Source organism: Hypanus sabinus, chromosome 7 (assembly GCF_030144855.1).
Source record: "Hypanus sabinus isolate sHypSab1 chromosome 7, sHypSab1.hap1, whole genome shotgun sequence".
In the NCBI taxonomy this organism is placed as follows: Eukaryota; Metazoa; Chordata; class Chondrichthyes; order Myliobatiformes; family Dasyatidae; genus Hypanus; species Hypanus sabinus.
In genome coordinates, this window is record NC_082712.1 from 128581997 (window position 1) to 128606826 (window position 24830).

At 39.8% G+C, this 24830-nt stretch overlaps 1 protein-coding gene across 1 annotated transcript in view; it reads left to right on the forward strand.

Moving 5' to 3' along the window:
* Positions 1-24830, forward strand: part of LOC132397174 (anoctamin-9-like) — a 136451-nt gene that overhangs the window by 57140 nt on the left and 54481 nt on the right. Inside the window, exons 13-14 of the mRNA XM_059975578.1 lie at positions 750-914; positions 17381-17417. Coding sequence (XP_059831561.1) covers positions 750-914; positions 17381-17417 — 202 coding nt within the window. The remainder of the gene's footprint in view (positions 1-749; positions 915-17380; positions 17418-24830) is intronic.

A 24830-nucleotide genomic window follows, 5' to 3' on the forward strand; every position in this document is an offset into this window, starting at 1 on the left:
ATTAGCCACTTATAACTGACTTATAGTTGACTTGTCACCTATATTCCAGTCATGATTAACACCCCCCCCACCGTCGGCCAGTTCGCAAGAATATTGTCAATATTAAACAAAAATACAGGATTCTGGAGATTGTTGGGCATTCAAAGGAAAATAGTAGATCTATTGGGCAGCAGTGGTATGATATAACTGCGTGACAGAGAGTACAAATTTGGATATCCCTTCATCTATTGCAAAGCTGCAAACCTTCTCTGCCTCAATCTGTTTATTCAATATGCTTTTGGCACAAGTTGTTTGAGTTTTCTACGCATCCACCAAAATAATGAAAGGATCATACAACAATTTCTTGCATCTTCATTATTTAAAATATTTATCTTACGTACTCTAGGAACCTATAGCAAAACCCAAAGCAGTGCTTGTCTAGCCCAGCTGATTGTGTCAGCTGCCCGTCATATTGTTGCTTCATGCATCTTACATACCTATAAATATGCACAGTGCAATTGCATTTTAGGTAATTTCATTCCCCTGGATTTCCTACTTAATGGGCTCACTCTGTCTACTCTGCAAAATTCTACCTTCCTTACATTTGTCCTCATTTTACATTTTATTTTTGTGTATTGTGTTTAATATTGCAGGAGTTGATAAGCTGCTATACCTATTCAAGTAATGCTATGTTGGTATTGTATATCCCTGCTGCAACTACCTGAATATTGTTCATGTTTGCTGATAACTATATCTCTTTTATTTTACAGATCATTATTATAATCTGTATTGCGCTTGGCATTATTGTATTTCGAATTACTGTTACTGTCTCACTATTGAGAGCACCATTGGCTGTAATGCGTGAAGGTGCTCAATTATTGGCTGTGATGATTAGTGCTATTTTGCATTTCATCACAGTTCTAATCATGACCAAGGTAGGATTTAATTTTATGCTTTTGACTATTTCCATCATGAGACTTAAAAAATTAGAATTTGTTTAGTGCACCTGCTAACATATTCATTGATAATATGTTCATTAATATTGAATAGATTTCAATATTCATTTGGCATCTGAAGATTTCTGTCAGGATACACTTATTTCTAAGTTTTGAATTTTTTTTGTGTCTTGAAAGCAAGCTGGAATGGCAAATACAATCACTTGCCATTCGGGGGATGGGTTACTAGTCACCCAGTTACTTAAAATTCCAAAGGCACAATGAAGAAATTTCACAGTAGAAAAGCAATGCCATAATATGTAACCAAAAAACTAAGGAGACCATGTTAACTGAAAATGATACACATTACTAGAAGTAATTATTAGTGTTACGAACCTGCAGGTTTGGTTTACTGTGCACTGTCACTTTAAAAGAGCACTTCAGTGAGGCAGGACTATGATGTTGTTCACTGACTGACTCGCAGCTTGTTTACCTTTAAAACAAGGATGCAGGAGGTTTCCAGTGATGTCATTGTCGAGAATGGCAGCTTAAGTCACTAGCTCCTCCGGAAAAATGCATATTAAGCCCCGTTAACCCATCAAATATAGTATTTTTCAAAAAATATTTGAACTGAAAAGAGGGGCAAGAATGGGGAAAAGGAATGGAAATAAAAAAAGCAACACTGCAGAGCCTGCGGCCAAGAGGAGTGCAGCGAGTGGCTCTCCTACCCGACTGCGTGCTAGCGAGGCGGACGCTGGGCCTCGTTCAGGCGAAGTGGCGAATATGATCGAAATTCTGAAAGAGGTAAGGGAGTTTCAGAAAGAAATAAAGCAGCAGCTCCGTGATATTAAGTCAGAGCTCGCCAGCGCCAATCAAAAAATAGCGGTGGCAGAGACTCGAATTGAGAAGGTGGAAGATTGCGTTCAAAATGTGGAACGGATATTGAGTAAGACAATAAAAATATTAAATCACCAAGAAGGTAAACTGCTTGACCTGGAGGGAAGATCACAGCGGAAAAATATCAGAATCTACAACATTCCCGAAGGAGCAGGGGGCTCGTCTATGATGGAGTTCATAGGAAAGTTACTGTGGGATCTTCCCTCAGTTATGGAGCTGGAAATCGAAAGAGCCCACCGTGCGTTAGTCCTGAAGTCTACCCAAGATAAGCCACACTCAATAATAATTAAATTCCTTCGGTACAGCACCAAGGCGGAGATTCTACAAAGGGCCTGGGTTAAGAGGAGAGTGTTTTTAGATGATAAATAAATATATCTCGACCAAGATTAACCCCCCACGGTCCTGCAGAAATGCAAAGAATACTCTGAAGTAAAGCGAGTACTGAAGCAAAAGAAGATTAGATTTCAAACTCCGTGCCCTGCTAAACTTCGAGTGTTTTATGATGATAAGACGCAGTTGTACCAGATAGTGGAAGAGGTGACTACAGACATGAAGGCCAGAGGGTTGCCCATCAGCGTGACTAAAATGAGGGAAAGCCTGGCTGAGGAATTACGCCACTCCGCTTGGGAAATAGTGCGAGAATCGAGAAGGCAGGAGACGGGAGGAGACTGAGAGAAATGTATCAGGAAGAGACCGGGAGTTTCCCAAAGACAGTCCTCACGCCTTTCAGAAGAGCCATAAGGTTTGACTAACTTTAAAAATGTTGAGAAGCTGAACGGAAGCAAAAGTAGACGGTGATATACCTATCTCAAGAAATACTTATTATAATGTGGATTTTATATTACTTAGTGGTTATTCTTTATTCGCTCACTTACTCCTTTTTCCCCCACCAAAATGAGAATATATATATATATATATATATATATGTGTGTGTGTGTGTGTGTGTGTGTGTGTGTGTGTGTGTGCATATATGTGTATGTATGTAATATATGTGTATGTATATATATGTGTGTGTGGTATGTATGTGTGTATATATATATGAGGAGTACACAGGGAAATCTTTTCTGTGTAATGGATTTGTTAACTGACTTTTATGAATACTGCAGTGGGGGCCCTGAACTCGCAAGTTTATCCCCCCTCTAGCTCAACACAGGGTCATCTACTAGAGACCTCAGCCTTGGAATCACATGATCGTTGCCATTTTTGTTATTATTTGCGTTTCTTGGTTCTTATTTGTTCAGGGAGTAGATCGATTAAGTTTTATTCTAATTTCAATGATATATTGACAGATAAATACAGATAGCTAAGGACAAGGTAAAATGCATTTCTTTTAATGTCAATGGACTATTAAATCCAATTAAATGTAACAGAATTTTATCCAAAATGAAAAAAGAACAAGCCCATGTAGAATATTTACAGGAAACTCATTTAAGTGATAATGAGCATAAAAAACTAAAGAGAATGGGCTTCACTAATCTGTTTTTCTCCTCATATAAATCAGGACATAGGGGAGGAGTTGCTATTCTTATCTCAAGTAAGCTACATTTTGTAAAAGTATTTGAAATAGGAGATAAAGAGGGCAGATATATTCTGGTAAGGGGGAATATAGATGGAAATTCAGTTACTCTATTGAATATATATATGCACACCCAGGAAGTGATAGTGGTTTCTTTCAGAAAATTACTGATATTATGGTAACAAAAACAGAAGGTCTCCTGATATGTGGGGGAGACTTAAATTTACAATTACAACCAAACTTAGACTCTTCCAATAGAAAAACCTATGAAACAAAATCTTTACATAAGAAAGTGAATACACTTTTTGAGGATGTTGGTTTAATTGATATATGGAGGGATTTTTTTCCCTGACAGAAGGGGTTACACTCATTATTCTGCTCCACATTCTGTATATACAAGAATAGACTATTTCATAACATTTGGAAAAGACAAAGACAAAATAAACACCTGTGGAATTGGGACAATAGAAATAAGTGACCATGCACCTATATCTGTTGATTTTGACCTACAGCCAAAGAATGCTATTTGGAAACTAAATTCAAGTCTACTCAATGATCCTGACTTTAAGGAACAAATTAAAAAAGAAATTGGTCTCTACTTAGAATTTAATGATGATGGAGAGGTTTCATGGATTTTATGGAATACTCTGAAGGCGATCTTAAGAGGGAAAATTATAGCGATATCTTCATATAAGAAAAAAATAAGGAATAAAACATTAGAGGAATTACAAAATAGGCTGAAGGAACTAGAGAAAAAACAAATTGAATTTGGCACAGGATACATTAGGGGAAATTAAAAAAATTAGGAAGGAAATAAATAGTCTGGCTACGCAAGAAATCAGGAAAAACTTAATGTTTCTGAAACAGAGACATTATGAAAGTGGATTGAAATCTATGAAAATACTGACATGGAAACTGAAAAAAAAATAGCAGAAAATACAATTCATAGGATTAGGGACCCAAGAACAAAAATGATAAAAAAAATAAGCTAAGTGAAATTCAAGAAGCTTTTGAAGTGTTTTACAAAACTCTATATTCCAAAGTTCCGGGGGGAAGCTTAACCCAAACTGACACCTTCTTGAATTCTCAAGAGTTATCCACTTTAAGTGAAGAACAAAATAGAACGATGACTGCTGACATAACTGAAGTTGAATCAAAAGCTGCAATTAGTAGGCTTAAATTAAGCAAGTTACCAGGATCAGATGGGTATATGATAGAGTGGTACAAAGAATTTAAAAATGAGTTAATTCCTGTTTTACTCCCCACACTGAACTAGGCTCTAAAAAAGGCACAAATGCCACCCAGTTGGAAGGAAGTGATAATCTCAACTATACCGAAAGAAGGCAAGGATAAAATGGAATGCGAGTCATTTAGACCAATATCCATTCTTAATGTAGATTATAGATTATTTACCTCCATCATGGTCAAATGATTAGAAGCGTTTCTACCCATACTGATACGTAATGATCAGACAGGTTTTATATGACAATGCCAGACACAGGACAATATACGAAGGACACTTCACATTATGGATCATATACAAAAAAATAAAATCGAAGCAGTAGTGATCAGTGTGGATGCTGAAAAAGCGTTTGATTTGGTTAATTGGAATTTTCTTTACAGAGTTTTACGTAGATTTGGTTTCCAAGACACAATTATTAAAACTATACAGACACTGTATGACAATCCTACTGCTAGGATTAAAATCAATGGATATTTATCAAATAGTCTTACCCTAGAAAGGGGCACGAGACAGGGTTGTACATGGTCACCGCTATTCTTCATGTTATATCTGGAACCATTAGCTCAATACATCAGACAAAAAAGATATCAGGGGAAGTACTATTAAAGGGACAGAGCATAAATTGGCTTGTTATGCAGATGACATTTTGATCTATCTAGGGCAACCAACATACTCATTACCTAAATTGATGCAATCCTTTGAACAATATGGTCAATTATCAGGATACAAGGTCAACATAGATAAAACCCAATTACTTTCATATTACTATAGCCCACCATGAGAAATTGAAAGTTGATACCCCTGGGCATGGCACACAGAGTCTTTCAAATATTTGGGCATTATTATGCCAAAAGATTTGGCAAAATTATCAGAATGTAATTATCAGCATTTATATAAAAAATTAAGGAAGATGTGGCAAGATGGAACCTGATTCCATTTTTTCAGTCTCAGTTCAAGGATTGAGTCTATTAAAATGAATATGCTGCCCAGACTGTTATATCTCTTTCATTCTCTACCAATAGAGATTAATCAAAATCAATTCAATGAATGGAACAAGATGCTATCAAAGTATATCTGGCAGGGTAAAAGACCTACAGTTTGTCTCAAAACTTTGCAAGTAGCAAAGGAAAAGGGGGGATGGGGTCTACTATCTCTTAGAGATTATTATTTTGCAACCCATCATATGACGCTCAATGGAAAAACATTGAGGAACAGATACTTACCATCCCCATACAAGCAATTTTGTCTGATAACAACCTGCAAAGGTACATAAATACTATTGATAACTCATGGGTGAAATTGACTCTAAAAATATGGAAAACCACTATAAAAGAATATAATCTAGAGGGAGATATTGCAATTCTTAAATGGTGTGCATATGACTTGGATTTTACATCAAATAAATTGGATGCTGGATTTAAGGACTGGACAGCTAAAGGAATAACAGTTCTTTGCAACATAATGAAAGAAGGAACACTGTTCAGTTTTGAAATGCTTAAAGAGAAACACTTACTGGAAAAGCAAGATTTTTATCGGTGTTTACAGATGCGACAATATGTTAATAAGATACTTAAAAATGTAACCAAGGCAAGTACATTCAGATAATAGTAGTAGAATCATTTCAAGCAGGTAGAAGAGGTTGTCAAATCTTAAAACACATTCCACTTCATACATTAAAACAAAATGGGAGAAGGAAGGAGGGATAATTATATCTGAGGAAGAATGGATAACAATATGGAAGTATCAATGGAAGTGTACCAGTTCACAGAAATGGAGGGAGTTTGAATGGAAAAACTTGATAAGATATTTTATTACACCCCCTCAGAAATCCCATTATGATAGTAACTTCCCTGTTTGCTGGAGAAATTGTGGAAATCAAAATGCAAGTCATTATATTTTTTGGGACTGCCCTGTTATCAAAACTCTGCTATACCCACAAGGGTGGGTTGATTATCGATCCAGTACACATCGAATGTGTAGCTGTCACTTTGTTTAGTCCATAGGAGTGGATTTAGGAATGTCTTGTAGGACCACTCGTTAACCCTTGCCTGGGTATGTAATGTGGTAACCCCTTGAAGACGACATCCCTGTGACAGATCACTTTGGTGGTAATTTGTGTGTGGATTTGGAACGGCTCGACGGAGGGTCTTCGACAACTGATAATTATTAATTGTCATGGTGGAACGTGTGAAATTCGACGTAATTGCCTTCTCTCTACATTTTACCTTGGATTACAAATATCTGTCTCCCATCATCTATTCCTTGGATTACTGAACTTTCCTACTTTACAATCTCAAGACTCTAAGCCTTGTTCCCCCAGGCTCGATGGTTTGGGGGCTATATTTACACAGGTTTATACACATAACACTGTTAACTTTTGTTTATCTTGTTTAACTTATCTTATTATAAGTAGTTACTAATAAAGATAGTGGTTTTAACATCAAAACCAGATTCCAGGTGTAATCTATTGCTGTTGGTTTGTTTCTAAAACATTATAGTTTGTAACATTAGGCGTTCAATTGGGATCAAATATCCTGGACCTCATATCCTGCATTTATGCTTCTAAAGAGAAGCAGATAGTAATCTTTCATTGTAATCTTTCAAAATTCTTTAGATTCTGGAAAAATCACAACAGTATGGTGAATTGCATGTCAATAAGGAAGGAGAAAAAATGTAAGGAACGACAGAACAATTAGCCTGCTGTGAGTTATTAATATACAGCACAGAAACAGGCCCTTTGGCTCAAGTTGTCCATGCTGATCAGTCTGCCAACCTAAGCTAGTCCAATTTGCCCATTTTAGCCTATATCCCTTCAAATCTTTCATAGTGTTACGAACCCCGTAACTGGGTCACTTACCAGCAAAGATAGGGACGTCCGTTGAAGTCTGATGACACTATTTTTTAACAGTATTTGTTAGTAAAAATACTCAAAAATAATATCAATGCAAATATACCGATAATATACGTCGTCAATACTAAATCTAAAAGTGCGGGTATAATAATAATAAGAAATAAGCTTTATCGTTGTCTAGGGGATAATGTATTGTCCGATAGAAATATAAAGTTCATTCAGTTCATACAGGCTGCAGCCTTTGGGGACCGCTGGGTTTGCAATAGTTGGAGAAAGAGAGAGATTTGGAGAAAAACTTGCAGATTTCTTTTATGATTTCGATCCATCAGAGTCTTGATGGTGTGGCCGTTCACTTGTGGCCTCTTCTTTAGCTAAGCCATTCTTCTGGAGTGAGCCTGCCAATCACAGGCAAGGGAAGGATGCACACGAGTCCCCCACCGGCTGTCGCTATTAAACGCTGTCACGGAATTTCTAGCGTTTCTCCTGGTGCGTCTAAAGGAGTTGTTCCCCAGACCCTCTTTTATCCTTACTCACGGGGTCTCAGATGTCAGTCAGGTTGGGATGATGCAATCCCTCAACCAGCCCACTCTGGTCATCCCACTCTGGGCTTCAATGAATAGTACAGTACTCAATACACAATTCCGTCTCCAAGAAACAATGGCAGTAATCAATGGTTCCGTCCCGCTTTTGTTAAGAGGCATTCCCCCTACCTTGTGTATTCTGCGTTGTCTATGGCAACTGCCGGTGCTGTGATCAGCGTCTCGCTCTCTCGTTATTGCCACGATGTGTATCTCTCTCATTTCTTGGGTCCCATTCCCGAATTAATAGCGATCTTGTGATTCTTAAAAAGGAGGGGGCGAGTTTGTACCCTTTGGCCCCTCAGAGCTGTGGCACATTCGTAACAATAGTCATAGAAAAGTACAACACAGAAATAGGCTCTTTGGCCCATCTAGTCCATGCCCAAACCATTTAAACTGCCTACTCCCTTCGACCTGCACTCAGACCGTAGTGCTCCATACTGCTACTATTCGTGAACCTATCCAAACTTCTCTTAAACATTGAAATTGAGCTCACTTATGCTAGTAGCTCATTCTACTCTCAAGACTGAATGAAGAAGTTTCCTTCATATTTGCCTTAAACTTCTCATCCTTCACCCTTAACTCATGACCTCTGGTTGCAGTCCCACTGAACCTCAGTAGAAAAAACCTGCTGGCATTTACCCTATCTATACCCCTCATAATTTTGCATACCTCTATCAAATCTCTTCACAATCTTCACACCTTGTATTCTGTCTGAGTAGAATATGCTACCTGCAACCTGATAGCATGAACATCAAATTCTTGAACTTCCAGTCATGGCATCCCCACTTTCACCATTCCTCATCCCCTTTTCTCTCTCTCTTATCCTCTTGCCTGCCCATTACCGCCTCCTGGTGCTCCTCACCGCTTTTCTTTCCTCCATGGCCTTCTGTCCTCTCCAATTAGATTCCCCTTTCCTGTATAGGAAGATACAGAGCCCTGTATCTTTTTCACCAATTGACTTCTCAGCTTTTTGTTTCACCTATCACCTTGTGTTTCTCCCTCCCTTCACCTTTTAACTCTACTCCTCATCTTTTTACCTCCAGTCCTGCTGAAGGGTTTTGGTCCAAAGTGTCAATTGTACTCTTTTCCATAGATGCTGCCTGGCCTGCTGAGTTCCTCCAGCATTTTGTGTGTGTTGCTTGAATTTCCAGCATCTGCAGGTTCTCTCAGATGCCTTCTCCTGTACTCAATATATTGATTTATGAAGGGCAATGTTCCAAAGGCTTTCTTTGCAACCCTATCTACCTGTGACACCACTTTCAATGAATTATGAACCAGTAATCCCAGATCTCTTTGTTCTACCACAGTACTCAGTGCCCTACCATTCACTATGGAATTAAAGTGGGCGGCCACTGGAAGATCCCACTTTCACTGGTGGACAGAGTGTAGCTGCTCAGTGAAGCTGTCTCCCAATCTACGCTGGGTCTCACCGATATACAATGTCTCACCATTCCAGAAGTTAATTCAATATCTTCTGGTGGAATACCACTATTGCAGTATTTTTCTGTGATAAAAGCCCACTGGCGTCGAACATCTAGTACCCTGCTCTACTGTGCTCCACTCCACTTGGGGTTTTAAATGCCACTCAATGAGAGTGGGCACTTAACTGCTGCTGTTACCTGAATCCATAGTGATGTTTTGTGCTCAGTGGAAGCAAGCAGTGTTCTCAGGGTGTTATTGATCACATATTGGGACAATAGACTCACTAAGACATTCATCTCTGTTAGATAGGATCACTCCAGTACCCCCCCCCCCCCCACCACCACCACCATTCCATATTCTCAATAACCACGAGGCCAAAGTCTCCCCAGCCTTCTGGCTGTACCTATCATCTAAATTTGTTAATTCCTTAGTAGAGAATTCTCTGAACTCTGTTGTGTCAAAGATGTCCATTATACTATCCCCCACACATTCCTGAGCTCCCCTACCCCTCTTGAGAGGAAGAAGCTGCAGGCCGATACCCCTGCATGGCGGGTATGGGAACACGTAATCACTGGCCTGGCTTGTGTTCTTTCAGATACATGAAGGAGAGGGCAATCATCTAGTGGATTAAACTGAGGTATCCACGCTACTCTCTCTCACTCATTTTCATCATCCAGCCAGATATCCCCATTTCCCAGCACCACAGTAGGATCATCACCCCGTCTCAACATGGCTCAAACCTTAATGGGATCAATAGGCCCTTTGAGCCACCTTTAGATTCTGTATTTTTGTTAGCCAACAAGCTTTCTGTATATTCATCTTTTCTAACTTTGTAGCCCTACTCTGCGCCATCAATAATGATACACTCAGAATAATACAGCACTGACTGAGGTCTTCGAATTCAGTCTTGAGACTCGCTGTCATTTTATACTGATGCCTTACAATTGCAGCAAACAGCCAGAAAGCATCCCACAGTTATCTTTTGAGAAAACCCAATGATTTAAGTATAGAAACAAAGTGCTATTTCAACCCCAGTGAAATCTAACTGTTTGACAAATCTTCTGGCATCCCATGACCCATCAGTAAGCTATCAAGACGTCCAAAGCCTGCACTATTATCTGTTCACCCTGGGACTCTGCATCTCTCATACTGATGTTCCTCTCTTTTAAATAATCTATTAAAAATGCATTTCTGCTCAAAAAACCATACCCTGCTTGCAGCACCAAATATAATGTTCAATCGGGTTGACGGGTGTGGCAAGTGATACAGAAAACAGTCTCAGCGAGTAGGAATAATAACCATTTATTTACAAACATTAAAGATATGATTAAACATTAATGTTCCCCAAATTACAGTCAATACAAAGCTGAATATTCAACAGACATACTTAGCTAAAAGTGCATGTAGAAAATACCTTCTCAATCATAATGTGCATCCTTGCCTTAAACAAAGGAAGAAGAAAGCAAGCTCCTTCCATGTGTTATTTTATATATGCAGGATATTTGAAACTATCTAACCCATCTATACAATGGGAAAAGCAGCTGTAGTTTCTAAACTAACCAATCACAACTGAAGTGACTTTTGACATCAGACTAAGGCACGCCCCCACATGACTCCATTGTGCTTCTATAGAAGTTTGTCAACGTTTTGACATGTTGAATCTACACAAACTGCTGAGAAAGTTGTCATGCCTTCTTTGTGATGACACTTGTGTACTGCCTTAGGGCAGATTCACTGATATGTTAACATTGGGGGAACAGATTTAGGATGGAGATAAGGAGGAAGCTTTTCCCAGAGAGTGGTGAATCTGTGGAATTCTTTGCCTAATGAAGCAGTGGAGGTTACCTCAGTGAATTTATTTAAGACAATGTTGGATAGATTTTTGCATAGTAGAGGAATTAAGAGTTATGCAGGCAAAGGCAGTTAGGTGGATATGTGTCTATGGCCAAATCAGCCATGATCTTATTGAATGGCAGAGTAGGCTCAACGGGCCAGATGACCTACTCCTATTTCTTACGTTAATGCCAAAGAATTTAAAGCTACTGACAATATCCACCTCCATTTACTTGAAGATACCTTCTAATCCATGTAGTGGATGAAACCCTCAAGCTGAAGGAGATGGGGAAAACCATGTCTCTGCGAAACAGTGTACAGCTGTCTTTTGTGTCTCTTTAATATAGCAATCTGAGTGAGAGGTCTTCTATCTTGTTTCCTAATGATTGCACATTGGCTAGGAGGATGCTAGGGAAGATGTTTCTCAAGCCCTGACACTTAAGTCTTACCTGAAGTCTTCCTTAGCATTCATGATTTTGGGTCAATGGAGTGTTCCCTGATGTTTCCAGTTGCTGTTCTCACCTTTGTCAGGGATTTCTAGCTGCCTACACTTGACATGAGCCTCCTTTTTTTTGATTAGAGCATCAATATCATTGTCAGCTAAGGTAAGCCTTCTGCTAGCCTTGCCCTTCATCTTTCTGGAAAATTCTCACAATGTTTTTTAAAAGCCTTTCTGACATCTTTTTTTATCTGCTTACTGCCTCTCCTAATCAATTGTTGCAAGTTCTTGTTTAATGCCATCAAAATTTGCTTCTGCTCACTTCCCCCACCCCGCAATTTAGGATTTTATTTTGTGGATCATTACTATCTTTTATCATGAGTATTTTAAAACTAATAGAATTATGGTCAGTGGTCACAAAGTGCTCACTATCTGTCACATCAGCCACTTGCCCAGCCTCATTATCTGAGAGGAGATCGAGTGTAGCTCCTTCTTTCATAGATCTATGTATGTGCTACTTCAGAAAACTGTTTGTAAGACAGGCCTCTCAGATTTGGCAGAACAAACCACCAAGAAAACTTTTCCGATGCACTTGGCAAATTTTGTCCCATTTAAACCCTTACCACCACGGCAGTCCTCATTAATATTACAGAAGTTAAAATAATGTATTACTACCTTATTTCTATACCTAATGTCAATTTCCCTAAATATTTACTCATAATTTCTGCTGACTCTAGAGTATAATGCCATAAAATGATCATTCCTTCTTATTTCTAGGTTCTACCCATTGACCTTCACTAGAAATTTATCTTATAATATCCTACCATGATATTCATCATGATCAATAATGCAATTCCCTCTTCACTCTAACATCCATCTGCACCGTTCTTTTGGCATCTGTACCCAGAACACTGAGTTGCCAAACTTGCCCATTTCCCAACCGTGCTTCTGTAATAGTTGGAATGTCACAATGCCATGTGACTATTTGTGACAAGTTCATTGTCTTGTCAGACTTGTTACATTGAAAAAATGCAGATTACCCTCTTAGATCAGCTATTTCTCTCTTTCTGCCTTGCTCCCTGTCATCCTGCTTGTAGTACTTGTTTGTTTTATCTTCTATATTTGTTTCAGCTTTCACATTGTCTATACTACTATTTTGGCTGCTAACCTTTTGCCACACCAGTTTAACCCCCCCCCCCCCCTCCCCCAGTAGCAAATCTTTTTCTGATGGGATATTGCTCCACTTTCAGTTCAGGTGCAATCTTCTCCTCTTGTAAACATTGTGTCTGCCCCAGACAGGATCCCAGTGGTTCAAGAGCCTTAATTCCTCCTTCCTGTTACAAATCTAAAGCCACACTTTAATTTCCCTCCTCTTCCTACTCTCACTAGGGTAAGAATAGGAGACAAATGAATGTGAGGTTCATTGTTGTCAGTTTATGGGCAACCTACTGTAGAAAAGATATTATTAAACTGGAGAGAGTACAAAAAAGATTTACAAGGATCTTTGCCAGATCTTGAGGGAGAGTTTAGATAGGCCAGGAGTTTATTCCTTGAGGCATAGGAGACTGAGAGACTATCTTATGGAAGTGTATAAAACAACGAGTTTGTCACCAACTTCATCAAGACCTGTGTGGATGACCTGTGTACTTACCCAAACTAAAAGTCATGGATGAACAGGAGATTTTTTGTCTGCTGAGGGCTAGATCTGTGATATTCAAGAACAGTGATTCAGTACTTTACAAGGTCCAGGCAGGACCTACAGAAGGCTATTCTGATTCTGAGATGGAATCAGAAGCATGTCAGCCCTGGCAGGCCATTACTTCCTACAAGATGAAACCTAACATCACAAATGGCTGTAATGTTTTACTGCAATCTGCTTCAAAAGGGAGACAATCATACCGGTGACCTAGAAGCTGCAGCGAGCTGTCTCAACGACTGTTGCCCAGTTGCACTCACATCTACTCTGATGAAGTGGTTTGAGAGGTTGGTCATGGCCATAATCAACACTAAGCAAGGACTTGGAACTGTTGCAAATTGCTTATTGGCACAATAGGTCTACAGTGAATGCAATCACACTGGCTCTCCACTCATGCTTGGATAAACTGGACAATAGCAATATCTATGTCAGGTTGCTGTTTACTAATTACAGCTCAGTGTTCAACACCATCATACTGTCAGTACTATTCAACAAGCTCAAAAACCTGGCCTCTGTACCTCCCTCTGCAAATGGATCCTTGACTTCCTTACTGGGAGACCACTGTCAGTGCAGATCAGAAATAACATCATCTCACTGACAGTCAACACCAGTGTACCTCACAGCTGTATGCCTGGCCCACTGCTCTATACTCTCTACACCCATGAATGTATGGCCATTTACAGTTCAAATGCCATCTATAAACTTACATGACACGACCATTGTTGGCAGAAATTCAAATGGTGAAAAGGAGGTGTACAGGAGTGAGATGGATCAGCTGGTTGAGTGGTGTCAAAATAACAACATCAGTAAGGCCAAGTAAATGATTGTGGATCAGGAGGGGAAGTCGAGAGAACACATTAGTCCTCGTTAAAGGTCAGCAGTGAAAAGGTTGAGTAGTTTCAAATTCCTGGGTGGCAGCATCTCTGAACATATATTCTGGGCCCAACATATTGATGCAATTACAAATAAGGCATGACAGTAGCTATACTTTGTTAGGAGTTTGAGAGGACTTAGTATGTCACCAAAGACTCTTGCAAACTCCTACAGAGGTACCATGGAGAGCATTCTAACTGATTGGATTACCACCTGGTATGGAGAGGTCGCAGCACAGGATCAGCAAAACTGCAGAAAGTTGCAAACTCGGTTACCTCCATCTTGGGCACTAGCCTCCCCAGCATCAAGAACATCTTCAGAAGGTGATGCCTCAAAAAGGCTGCATCCATCATTATGGATCTCAATCACCCAAGACATGCAGAGCACTTGTGTTCATGCAGGGGTTCATGGGCTACCATCAAGGGGGAGGTACAGGAGCCTGAAGACACACTCAATGTTTTAGGAATAGCTTCTTCCTCTCCACCATTAGATTTCTGAATTGACAGTGAACTCATGCACACTACCTCACCATTTTATTTCTTTTTTGTTCTCTTTTTGCACCACTAATTTAATTTTTATATACACATACACACACGCATATATATATAAATTAAATTAGTAGTGCTATATATTTATTTATTTATTTATTTCTCTGTGTGTGATTAAGTGAGAGATGAAACAGGAGGTGGCAATTACTAGAAGATCGAACATTGATTTCACGAACTTCCAGTAATTGCTCCCCCTTCATCTTGCCCATTCCCATTTTCTCTCTCACCTTATCTCCTTAACTGCACATCTCCTCTCTCTGGTGTTTCTTCCCCTTTCCCTTTCTTCCATGGTCTTCTACCCTCTCCTATCAGAATACCCCTTCTCCAGCCCTTTATCTCTTCCAGCAATCAACTTCCCAGCTCTTTAGTTCACCCCTCCCCTCTCCCAGTTTCACTTTTCACCTTTCACCTATCATCTACCACATTGTACTACTTCCTGTCTTCCCCCAACTTGCTCTAACTTCTCTTTTTTTTTCCATTCTTGATGAAGGGTCTCGGCATGAAACATCGACTACTTACTCTTTTCCATTGATGCTGGCTGGTCCCTGAGTTCCTCCAGTATTTTGAGTGTGCTGCTCCCTCACAAAGTCAAGCTGACTATCCCTAATCAGGCTACTCCAAATGCTTAGAAGTCCTGTATCAAAGAATCTTCTCTAATTTTTTTGGCTACCACTGGCGTAAGATTCACTGGTTTATAATTCCCAAGATCATCCCTATTATTTTTCTTGAACAGTGGGAAAAAAAGATTTGCCATTCTTCAGTCCTCTGGTACTACTGTAAACGTCATTGACAATGTCCTAGCGATTTTGTTTCTCATTTCCCATAGTGGGGGTACTTCCCATCCAGTCTGGGGACTTACCTAACCTAATATTTTTCAATAGCTTCAACACTGTCTCTTAACCTTGACATTAGCCAGGGCTGTGCTGACTTCACATCAAAGTCCCTCTCACTGATGAACACTGAAGCAAAGTATTCATTAATGACTTCCCCTACTAAAGGTGTATGTTTTGACAATCTCGTCACTTGAACAGATATGAGCAGTTTTAGAGAAACCAGGAGCATAGAGTCCTAGTGGTAAGCACAGTGACAGGTGTACTTGAAATAACCATGGAAGTCATTGGGTCTATAACTGATATTGGTCAGGATCTCCCTGAGAACACTTTGTCTTAGAAGGATTCTATTCTATTTAACTACTTCCTATCCTCACTTCCTCTACTTGACAATGTTTTGTGCTCTTGGTAAGTAATAAACTTATTAATTTATTATGACATAGGATGTCTTTTAATTCATGGTGGCTCCCATCAATCCATTTTTAATTCACTGTAGTCCTGCAACTTGTGTCTGCTTCACATATTCAACAAATCCCCCTTGATTTTTGTTTTATCATTCACTATCCAAAGGTAGGGAATTTAATTGTACATCTTTGGAATGTGGGAGAAAACCAGAGCACCCATCAAAAACTGAAGTGATCACAGGTAAAATGGACAGAGTCCACACAGATGGCACCCTGGGTCAGGATCAGACCTCAGTCCCTGGAACAGTGTGGCAGCGTCACCAACTGCTACGTGAACTGTACTTTTCTTTCTCTTAATTTGAGTATCTACCTGCACAATACTTAGGTGGCCCTTTACTGTATTTGTTCAGTTTCACATTCTACTTCCCCTTCTGTGATGCATGACAGAATTTTCAACAGTATTTTTGTCCCATGCTCAACCATTCTTCCCCATTTCAGCAATTAGAGAGCAACAGAAGAATATAGAAATTTTGTAAGTCAAAGGTGTAGGTGTAGGTCTCTTTTAACCAGCTGTACCATTCAGTGTGATCATACTTGATGATCTTCATTATACCTTGTTCCTACTTTCTCTCCATATCCCTTGGTCATGTTAACATTTTGCATTATAAGTATGTTTTCAGAAGTGGCATTTGCCTTCACAGTAAATTGTTAGCTTGAAGCCTGTTGCAGAGTGCATAAAACCAGATGGACTATGCAGAATTTATTGGCCATATTTCAGCTCTAATGAAAATTTAAAACATTAAATGTTTTTGCTCACAGAAACAGCCTGACATTGAATATTTTCACTTAATTTCTGTTTTGAATCAAACCTGTCATTATTAATAAAGGAATATAGTTTACAAAAAGCAGTTTGTTCTACCTTGATCTATGTAACCTATGTTATGAGAGATTCAATGAAGAATTTCAAAATCACAAGAAGTTTTGAAAGGGTGGAGAAAGAAAAATAATTTTTATTATTAGGAATAGGAATCAAAAGATGCAAATTTACAGTAAGCGTATGTTTCCATTTATTGTCTTGAATTTACATACTGAATGGAGTAGGGCTGAATAATTCAAGTGTAACTTTAAAAAAAGGGGAATAGGTAAGTACTTGGAGAAAAATACCGGATTAGGGACAAAGAAATGAGTAAGATTTAGCACATAGGAATACTAAGGAGCTTGAATAAATATGATGACTGAATGTCCACTTTAAATGCTAATTATTCTCTGATTCTGTAAAATTTGTATTTTCCTCAAAACCTAAGAAACTGACTGATGGTATTTCATGTTACAGGTCAATTATGTTGTTGCAAGGAAACTTTGCAAATTGGGTATGTAATGTATATTTTAAATTTCATGCATAGTGGTTCCAAAAATTAATGTTACGACATCTTTCACATCTGTCACCTTTGTGCAACTGAGATATCCTATATTTGTTCAAGATGTTGAATGATGATCATACTTCTCAGATTCCTCTACTGGACAAGTAAGAAAATTGATACAAGAATTCTTTTAAAATTATAGATCTTAATCAGGAACCCTATTGAGACTTCTATCTCTACAAGTTGCATCTTGGGGCAGCTTTGTTTCCATCATTCGCATTCTGTGGAAGATAAAAATATTTTCCCTATATAACTATATTCTAAAACAATGGTACTTTAGGACATGCATTTAATGTGGGGGAACTTAAAGATGTGCAGGACAAGTATTTTGTACATGAAGTGGTAAGATGAGGCTGCTAGGGATAGTGCTGGAAGCAGCTACAATAGTGATGTGTACTATCTATGACAGACAGTTGAACACATTAATTTTCAGGGAATGAGGGTGGGATATGGATCATGTACAGGCAGATGAGATTTAGTTGAAATCACATCGTGTTCAGCGTGGATATTATGGGCCAAAGAGCCTGTTCCTGTGTTGTACAGTACACAGGAATAAGTGTGAGGTTATCCACTTTGGGAGTAAGAACAGGAAGGTGGATTATTATTTGAACGGTGTAGAGTTAGGTAAGGGAGAAATACAGAGATCTAGGAGTCCTTGTTCATCAGTCACTGAAGGTGAATGAGCAAGTGCAGCAGGCAGTGAAGAAGGCTAATGGAATGTTGGCATTTATTACAAAGGGAATTGAGTACAAGAGCAAGGAAATCCTCTTGCATTTGTACAGAGCTCTGGTGAGACCACACCTGGAGTATTGTGTACAGTTTTGGTCTCCAGGGTTAAGGAAGGACATCCTGGCTGTAGAGAAAGTGCAGCGTAGATTCACGAGGTTAATTCCTGGGATGTCTGGACTGTCTTACGCAGAAAGGTTAGAGAGACTGGGCTTGTACACGCTGGAATTAAAGAGATTGAGAGGGGATCTGATTGAAACATATAAGATTATTACGGGATTGGACAAGATAGAGGCAGGAAGTATGTTCCAGATGCTGGGAGAGTCCAGTACCAGAGGGCATGGTTTGAGAATAAGGGGTAGGTCATTTAGGACAGAGTTAAGGAAAAACTTCTTCTGCCAGAGAGTTGTGGGGGTCTGGAATGCACGGCCTCGGAAGGTAGTGGAGGCCAGTTCTCTGGATGCTTTCAAGAAGGAGCTAGATAGGTATCTTATTGATAGGGGAATCAAGGGATATGGGGACAAGGCAAGAACCGGGTATTGATAGTAGTTAATCAGCCATGATCTCAAAATGGCGGTGCAGTCTCAAAGGGCCAAATGGTATACTTCTGCACCTATTGTCTATTGTCTATAACATTCTCTATTCTAGTACACCAAAATCTGGAGTTCTCCTTTAGGTTCTACAGGAGTAAATAGGGCATTCTAAGAGAATCTCAGTTTATTTTAGGGAAGACAGGAATCCACCTTTGGTTTAGCAGAGAATGCAATAGGAGCATATCTCAAGATACATTCTTAAATATTGTGACTTCTAAAATAGTACAGTATTCTACATAACTGGGAAAACCAATATTTAGTGTGTAAACGTAAATCTTAGTTGCAATACAACAATTGTGTTCAAGTAATTGAACTGAATATTTCTTGTGAATCACCATCAATGCTAATCTCAGAGTTGACATTTAGGACAGGTGTAGATGATATTAATTGTGTCACCTTCTTCAGAGCTTAAATTGGTCTGTGTTGTTTTCATTGTCCCTCACAGACAAGCATGTTTTGTAAAGGTTGCTAAAGTTGTGCAATTTGAATTTATAAATTACAACCACTTGTCTGCAGCAAAGCACTTTGGAAAACAACAGCTTCAAGAGGCTGCCTGAACTTTGAGTAAGTTCTATTGCCTCTTTTACATTATCACACTTTGGACAATTCTTCCTAATTCTCACAGGATATGCACAACTAATTTGTAGCTACAGGACAAGTGTGAGTTGTAGATCAGACAAACTAAAAGGTCCCAAAGCAGAAGCCAAAGAAAAGCTCATGAAAATTTATATAAACTTCAGATGCCAAATATCTGAAATCAGATCTAGCAGCCTCTGTGGAAAGAGAAACAGAATAAATATTTCAGGTCTAAGACTTGGGAAATGGAGATAACACGTTTATTTTCAATTGCAGGTAAGGTTGGGGGGGGGGAGGGAAGATGAAGCGAACATTTCTGATAGTGAAAGATAGATGGATTAATGTAGCAGTTAGAAGCAGATTGTCTTTGTCAGTGTAATGTCTTGCTAATGATTTTGCTGTGGGTTTTTAATGGAAAGTGATAAACTAGGTCAAAATTATGGATTGATGACTGGTAGAAACACCCAGTTCTGACACTGCTTATATTTAAGTTACCTAAAGTTTGAGAATTTGGTATTGAGATCAGAACTCTGTACTGTGCCCTGACAGGAGATAGGGTGTTGTTCTTCAATTTTAAATGGACTTTGTTATAATAGAGCAGGGAGTCATGGACAGGTAAGTGAGAATGTGAAGAATTTAAATGGTAGACCACTGGAAGCTCAGAGTCACCCGTGCATGAACACATGTGCTCTGCAAAGCATCACCTAATCTGTGTATCGTATCTTCAATATAGAAGAAAGCACATTGTGAATATCTGTGAAATGTGTGTGAATCACTGTTCAAAATCAGGTTTATTATCAATGACATACACAGTGGATTCCAGTTAATTGGGACACATCGAGACAAGTACATTTGGCCCAATTAAGCAGCTGCCACAATTATTTGAAGTTTCATGAAAATAGTTAAAAAGGTATTTAAAAAAAAAGACAAACTACCATTTAACTGAGTAACAAATAATGCATTTAAAAGAAATACAGAACAAATTAGAACACTATCCGACGATGATGGGAAACCTGAGCTGGAAAGTTTTAAGGTGAAAAAGCTATTGTACTAGAGCAGTTCCACTCTCTCAACCTTGGAAGTTGGGGTTGTAATGTATCTCTAGGGTTCATTTTTTCTGTGGACTGTCACTTTAAAACGCTGGGAGAATGAGACTGGCTTTTGGACTCTGAGCTGCTCCAGAGAGAGAAAGAGAGGTGGAGTTATTTGATGGACAATTGAAGTTATGGTTTCTCTGCAGCTTGTTTTGAATATACAAGGACACAGAGACACACAGCTTAGAGTCAAGATGGATTCGGTCAATGGAAGATACCAGTGAGTCGGTCGCTGGTTTAAACTTTCAGTAGCCCAAAAGGGGTGAGTTGAGATCGATCCTGAGTATTGATACATGACCCTCACAGGTTTTCTGCAACTAGAACAAGTTTGCAGGAAGAGAGGAGAGATAGGTTTGAAACAGAAGAAACCTAGTGACAAAGAGATCACTGTTTGGACTCTCTCTCTAAGTAGCCCGCGAGAGTGAGTTTGTTTCCATTCGAATACGAAAGTGTGATTGTCACTTAGTTAATCCACAGGAGTGGGTTCTCTGGTGAGGGGAAAACCTTTGTGAATACCACATGTATTGACAGAAAGGCACCCCTGTAGCAAATCACTGTTGGAGTTATTTCCTATGTTGTGGAACTGGATAAGTGGCTGTCACATTGTGTGTGATTGGGGTAACCTTGTGGAATCTACCGGTATGTCAACCCTTGCCTGGGTGGTGGTTCCCTTGAAGATGGTCCCCTTTGTGATAAGCTACTGTAGGTGATAATCCATACGTGGATTCTGTTTGAGTATCCTGTGGCCACCACTTTGAGATGTCCCGTAGCTGAGTTCGCGTGTGGTACCGCTTGTGTTGAAAGGATATTCGTTGAAGATTACTATCGGTGATACTTCATATGTGGAGTGGAACAACTTCAGAGATAAAACCTAGAGCTATTATTTTGTATTGCTGTCATAGAATCTGTGGAATATCAACGTAATTGCCTTCTCACAACATTCACCTTTGGATTACAAACATCTCGCATTAATTAACCTGTGCATTTAAACTGAACTTTCTTACATACCATCGTAACACTGTATCACTTACCACCTAAGCTTGGAGAAGTTTGGGGATCTATATATTTACACCTATATATGCATAACACCATTAACTTGATTTACCTGGTTTAAGTTACTATATGACGTAGTTACTAATAAAAGTGTAACAGCAAAACCAGACTCCAGTTGTGTTCTGATTGTTGCTGATACTTTTACAGGGTTGCGTGTACTTAACAGTGTCTAGTGGGGTCCAGACCTCACAACTAGGGTCTTCCCTGGTTGCAGTGGATGACCATAGTTACTTCTGTGCCTCATCATGCCCTTCTCTCCCCATGGAGCAGTGCTGAATCACCTTACTGCCCATTGGATCTTACTATGGATCTCATCTACTCAGTGTGTCAGAGCTGACTTCATGTGCTAGAACTGCCATGTCCCTATCTCACTGGGGTATGAGACCCACCAGCTACCTTCATCTGGTCCAGTGGAGACCAAAGGTAACATTCAAGGTGATTGTTGATACCTTTAAATTCCTCATAGTTTGTAACTTGCTGAAGTAGTTAAATTGTTTCATTTTCACTCATGGCTGTTTCTTGCATCTCCATGCCTCAATGCTTGAAACCAGAGTGAGCAAAATGCTACTTTTTGAACACAAGCACATGCAACTGATGCCATTTAAAAATTGTTCGCTCTAAATACAGTGTAGCATCATGGCCACATCGGAGCACACGACTGACACTGGTTAGAACCTGTTTGGCAAGTCTCCTGCCCCAATTAAGCAGCATAGTGTTCCAAATTAACACAAGGAATCCATACAATTTTCTTAATTTGTTCTTAAGAGTTGTCCCAAATCAGTGGCTATCCCAATTAATCGATGGCCCAATTTGCTGGAATCCAGTGTATCATGAAATTTATTATTTTGCAGCAGTACAGTGCCATACATAAAACATAGTATTAGTTATAATAAGAAATATATTAAAATTCAGTAGCTCAAAAAGAGAACAAAATAGTGAGGTAGTGCTCATGGTTTCATGGGCTATTCTGAAATCTAGCAGGAAGGAAGAAATTTCCTAAAGCATTGAATGTGTGTCATTAGGTTCCTGTACCACCTTCCTGATGGTAGTAATGAGAAGAGGGCATGTCTTGGGTGGTGAGGGTCCTTAAAGATGGATATCAGCTTCTTAAGGCACCACCTTTTGAAGCTGTCATCGATGGTGGGGGGGCTAGTTTTAGAGCTGACTGAGTTTACAACCCTCTGCAGCTTTTCTGATTCTGTGCATTGGCGCCTCCATATCTGATGTTGATGCACTCCTGTCCACAGTACATGTACAAAAAATTGCTAGAGTCTTTGACATACCAAATCTCCTCAAACTAAAAATGAAATACAGCCACTTGTGTGCCTCCTTTATGATTGCATCACTTAGGGCCCAGCATAGATCTTCTGAGATATATAGATGCCCAGGAACTTCAAGCTGATCACCCTCTCCACTACTGACCCCTCATGAAGACTGCTGTGCATTCTTATGACCTCCTCTTCAACTGAAGTCCACAGTCAATTCCCAGGTCTTGGTTGCTGCAACATCACTCAACCAGCCAACCCATCTCACTCCTGTACACCCCGTCACTATCTGAGATACTGCCAAGAACAGTTGTGTTATCAGCAAATTTATAATGGTGTTTGAACTTAGCCATACAGTTCTGAGAGTAGAGAATAGGGCAGTAGGCTAAGAACGCATCTTTGATGTGCACTTGTGTTGATTGTCAGCAACACTATGTTATTGCTGATCGGTGGTAACTGTGGTTTCCTGGTGAAGAAATCAAGGATCCAGTTACAAATGGAGGTACAGAGTCCAGGTTTTGAAGCTTGTTGATTAGTACTGATAATGGTGTTGAATGTTGAGCTGTAATCATTAAACAGCTGCCTGACATAAATATTCCTGTCATCCTGGTGGTCCAAGGGCAAATGGAGAGCCAGTGAGATCCACTGTAGATGCCTTGTGGGAGTAAGCATATCACAGCAGGTCCAGGCCTTTGCTTAGGCAGAGGTTAATTCTGGCCATGACCAACTTTTCAAAGTATTTCATCACTGTAGAGCTGACACTGCTCTTCTTGTGCACCAGATGAATGATGCCCTTTTGAAGAAAGTGGGAACTTCTGACTGCAGCAATGAAAGATTGAAGATGTCCTTTAACACTCCAGCCAATTGGTTGGCACAGGCTTTCATTACCCTACCAGGTGTCAGGGCCTTATGTCTTGTGAGGGTTCAAACTCTTGAAGGATGTTCTGACATTGGCCTCTGAGACAAATTTCACAATGTTGCCAGGTGCAGCAGGGATTATCACAGGTATAGTTTTATTCTCCTTTTTCAAGTGTAATCCCCTGGGTCACCTCAGGCTTGCTCAGCTCATTCTCGTCTAGGGGGAGCAGCCTTCTGCCCCGCCAAACTGGGTAATCAGCTGGTGTGGATGCTGTGTGATGTCCCCGCCTCGCCCAAAAACAGACAGTACACCATAAGCGATTAAATGAGTACAGTTTATAAAGGTTACTATAACTAAGTGATTAATAATGATACAGTATATATGAAGAAAAAAATAAAGAAAAGGCGCCAAACTTATCAAAGTCCAAACCACTTCGTGCACAACCGTTGGAGCTCAATTACTGAAGTCTTCTGGCCACCATTCGATCCCCTCCGAACTCCTTGACTCGCAGCTTAGGACAGCCAAAGTGGTCAACCAAGCACATCTAGCTTCATCTCCTCTCCTCGGAGTACCTCCTGGCCTCGGACCCCTGCTGGGGGTCCGTTCCTCGCCCAGCTTACAGCATTGCGTCCTCTCTCTCGACCCCCTCGCGCCGATCTCCCCAAAAGCCCACCAACAATAGCTTACAGACTCAGAAGAAAGAACATCATTAATCCCAATTGGTTTACAAAGGAATACAATTCTCGTTATCAGTAAATTTTAACCCAAACAAGTTTCCAGCACTCTCTCGCAACAAAGGAGCATTCCTGCTTTTAACAAAACAAAGATGCCATTTTAATTACATACACAGTAACAAAGAAAAAAGAAGAAACCCCCTTTACACTCTCCCCCACCAAATAAAAGTCATGTCCTCATGACTATTAAATAACTCGCTACCTTTCCTGCCAACACACCATAACCCAAGCACGAACAGTGACATCTCCTCCCCACACAGTAAACCTCATGCCTGTTCCTCAGGCGCTACATAGGCCAACTATCTGGGAGTTCCCTAACCCTTCTGAGACCTCCGTACCCCCTCACCTAAACCCTTCAGGCTCGGACACAACTGGGGATACCTCGGGCCCGCTACCAACTCCTCTCTCAACCTCTCACTCATGCCCCACACTGCACACAGCTAACCCTCCCCGCTACACCTG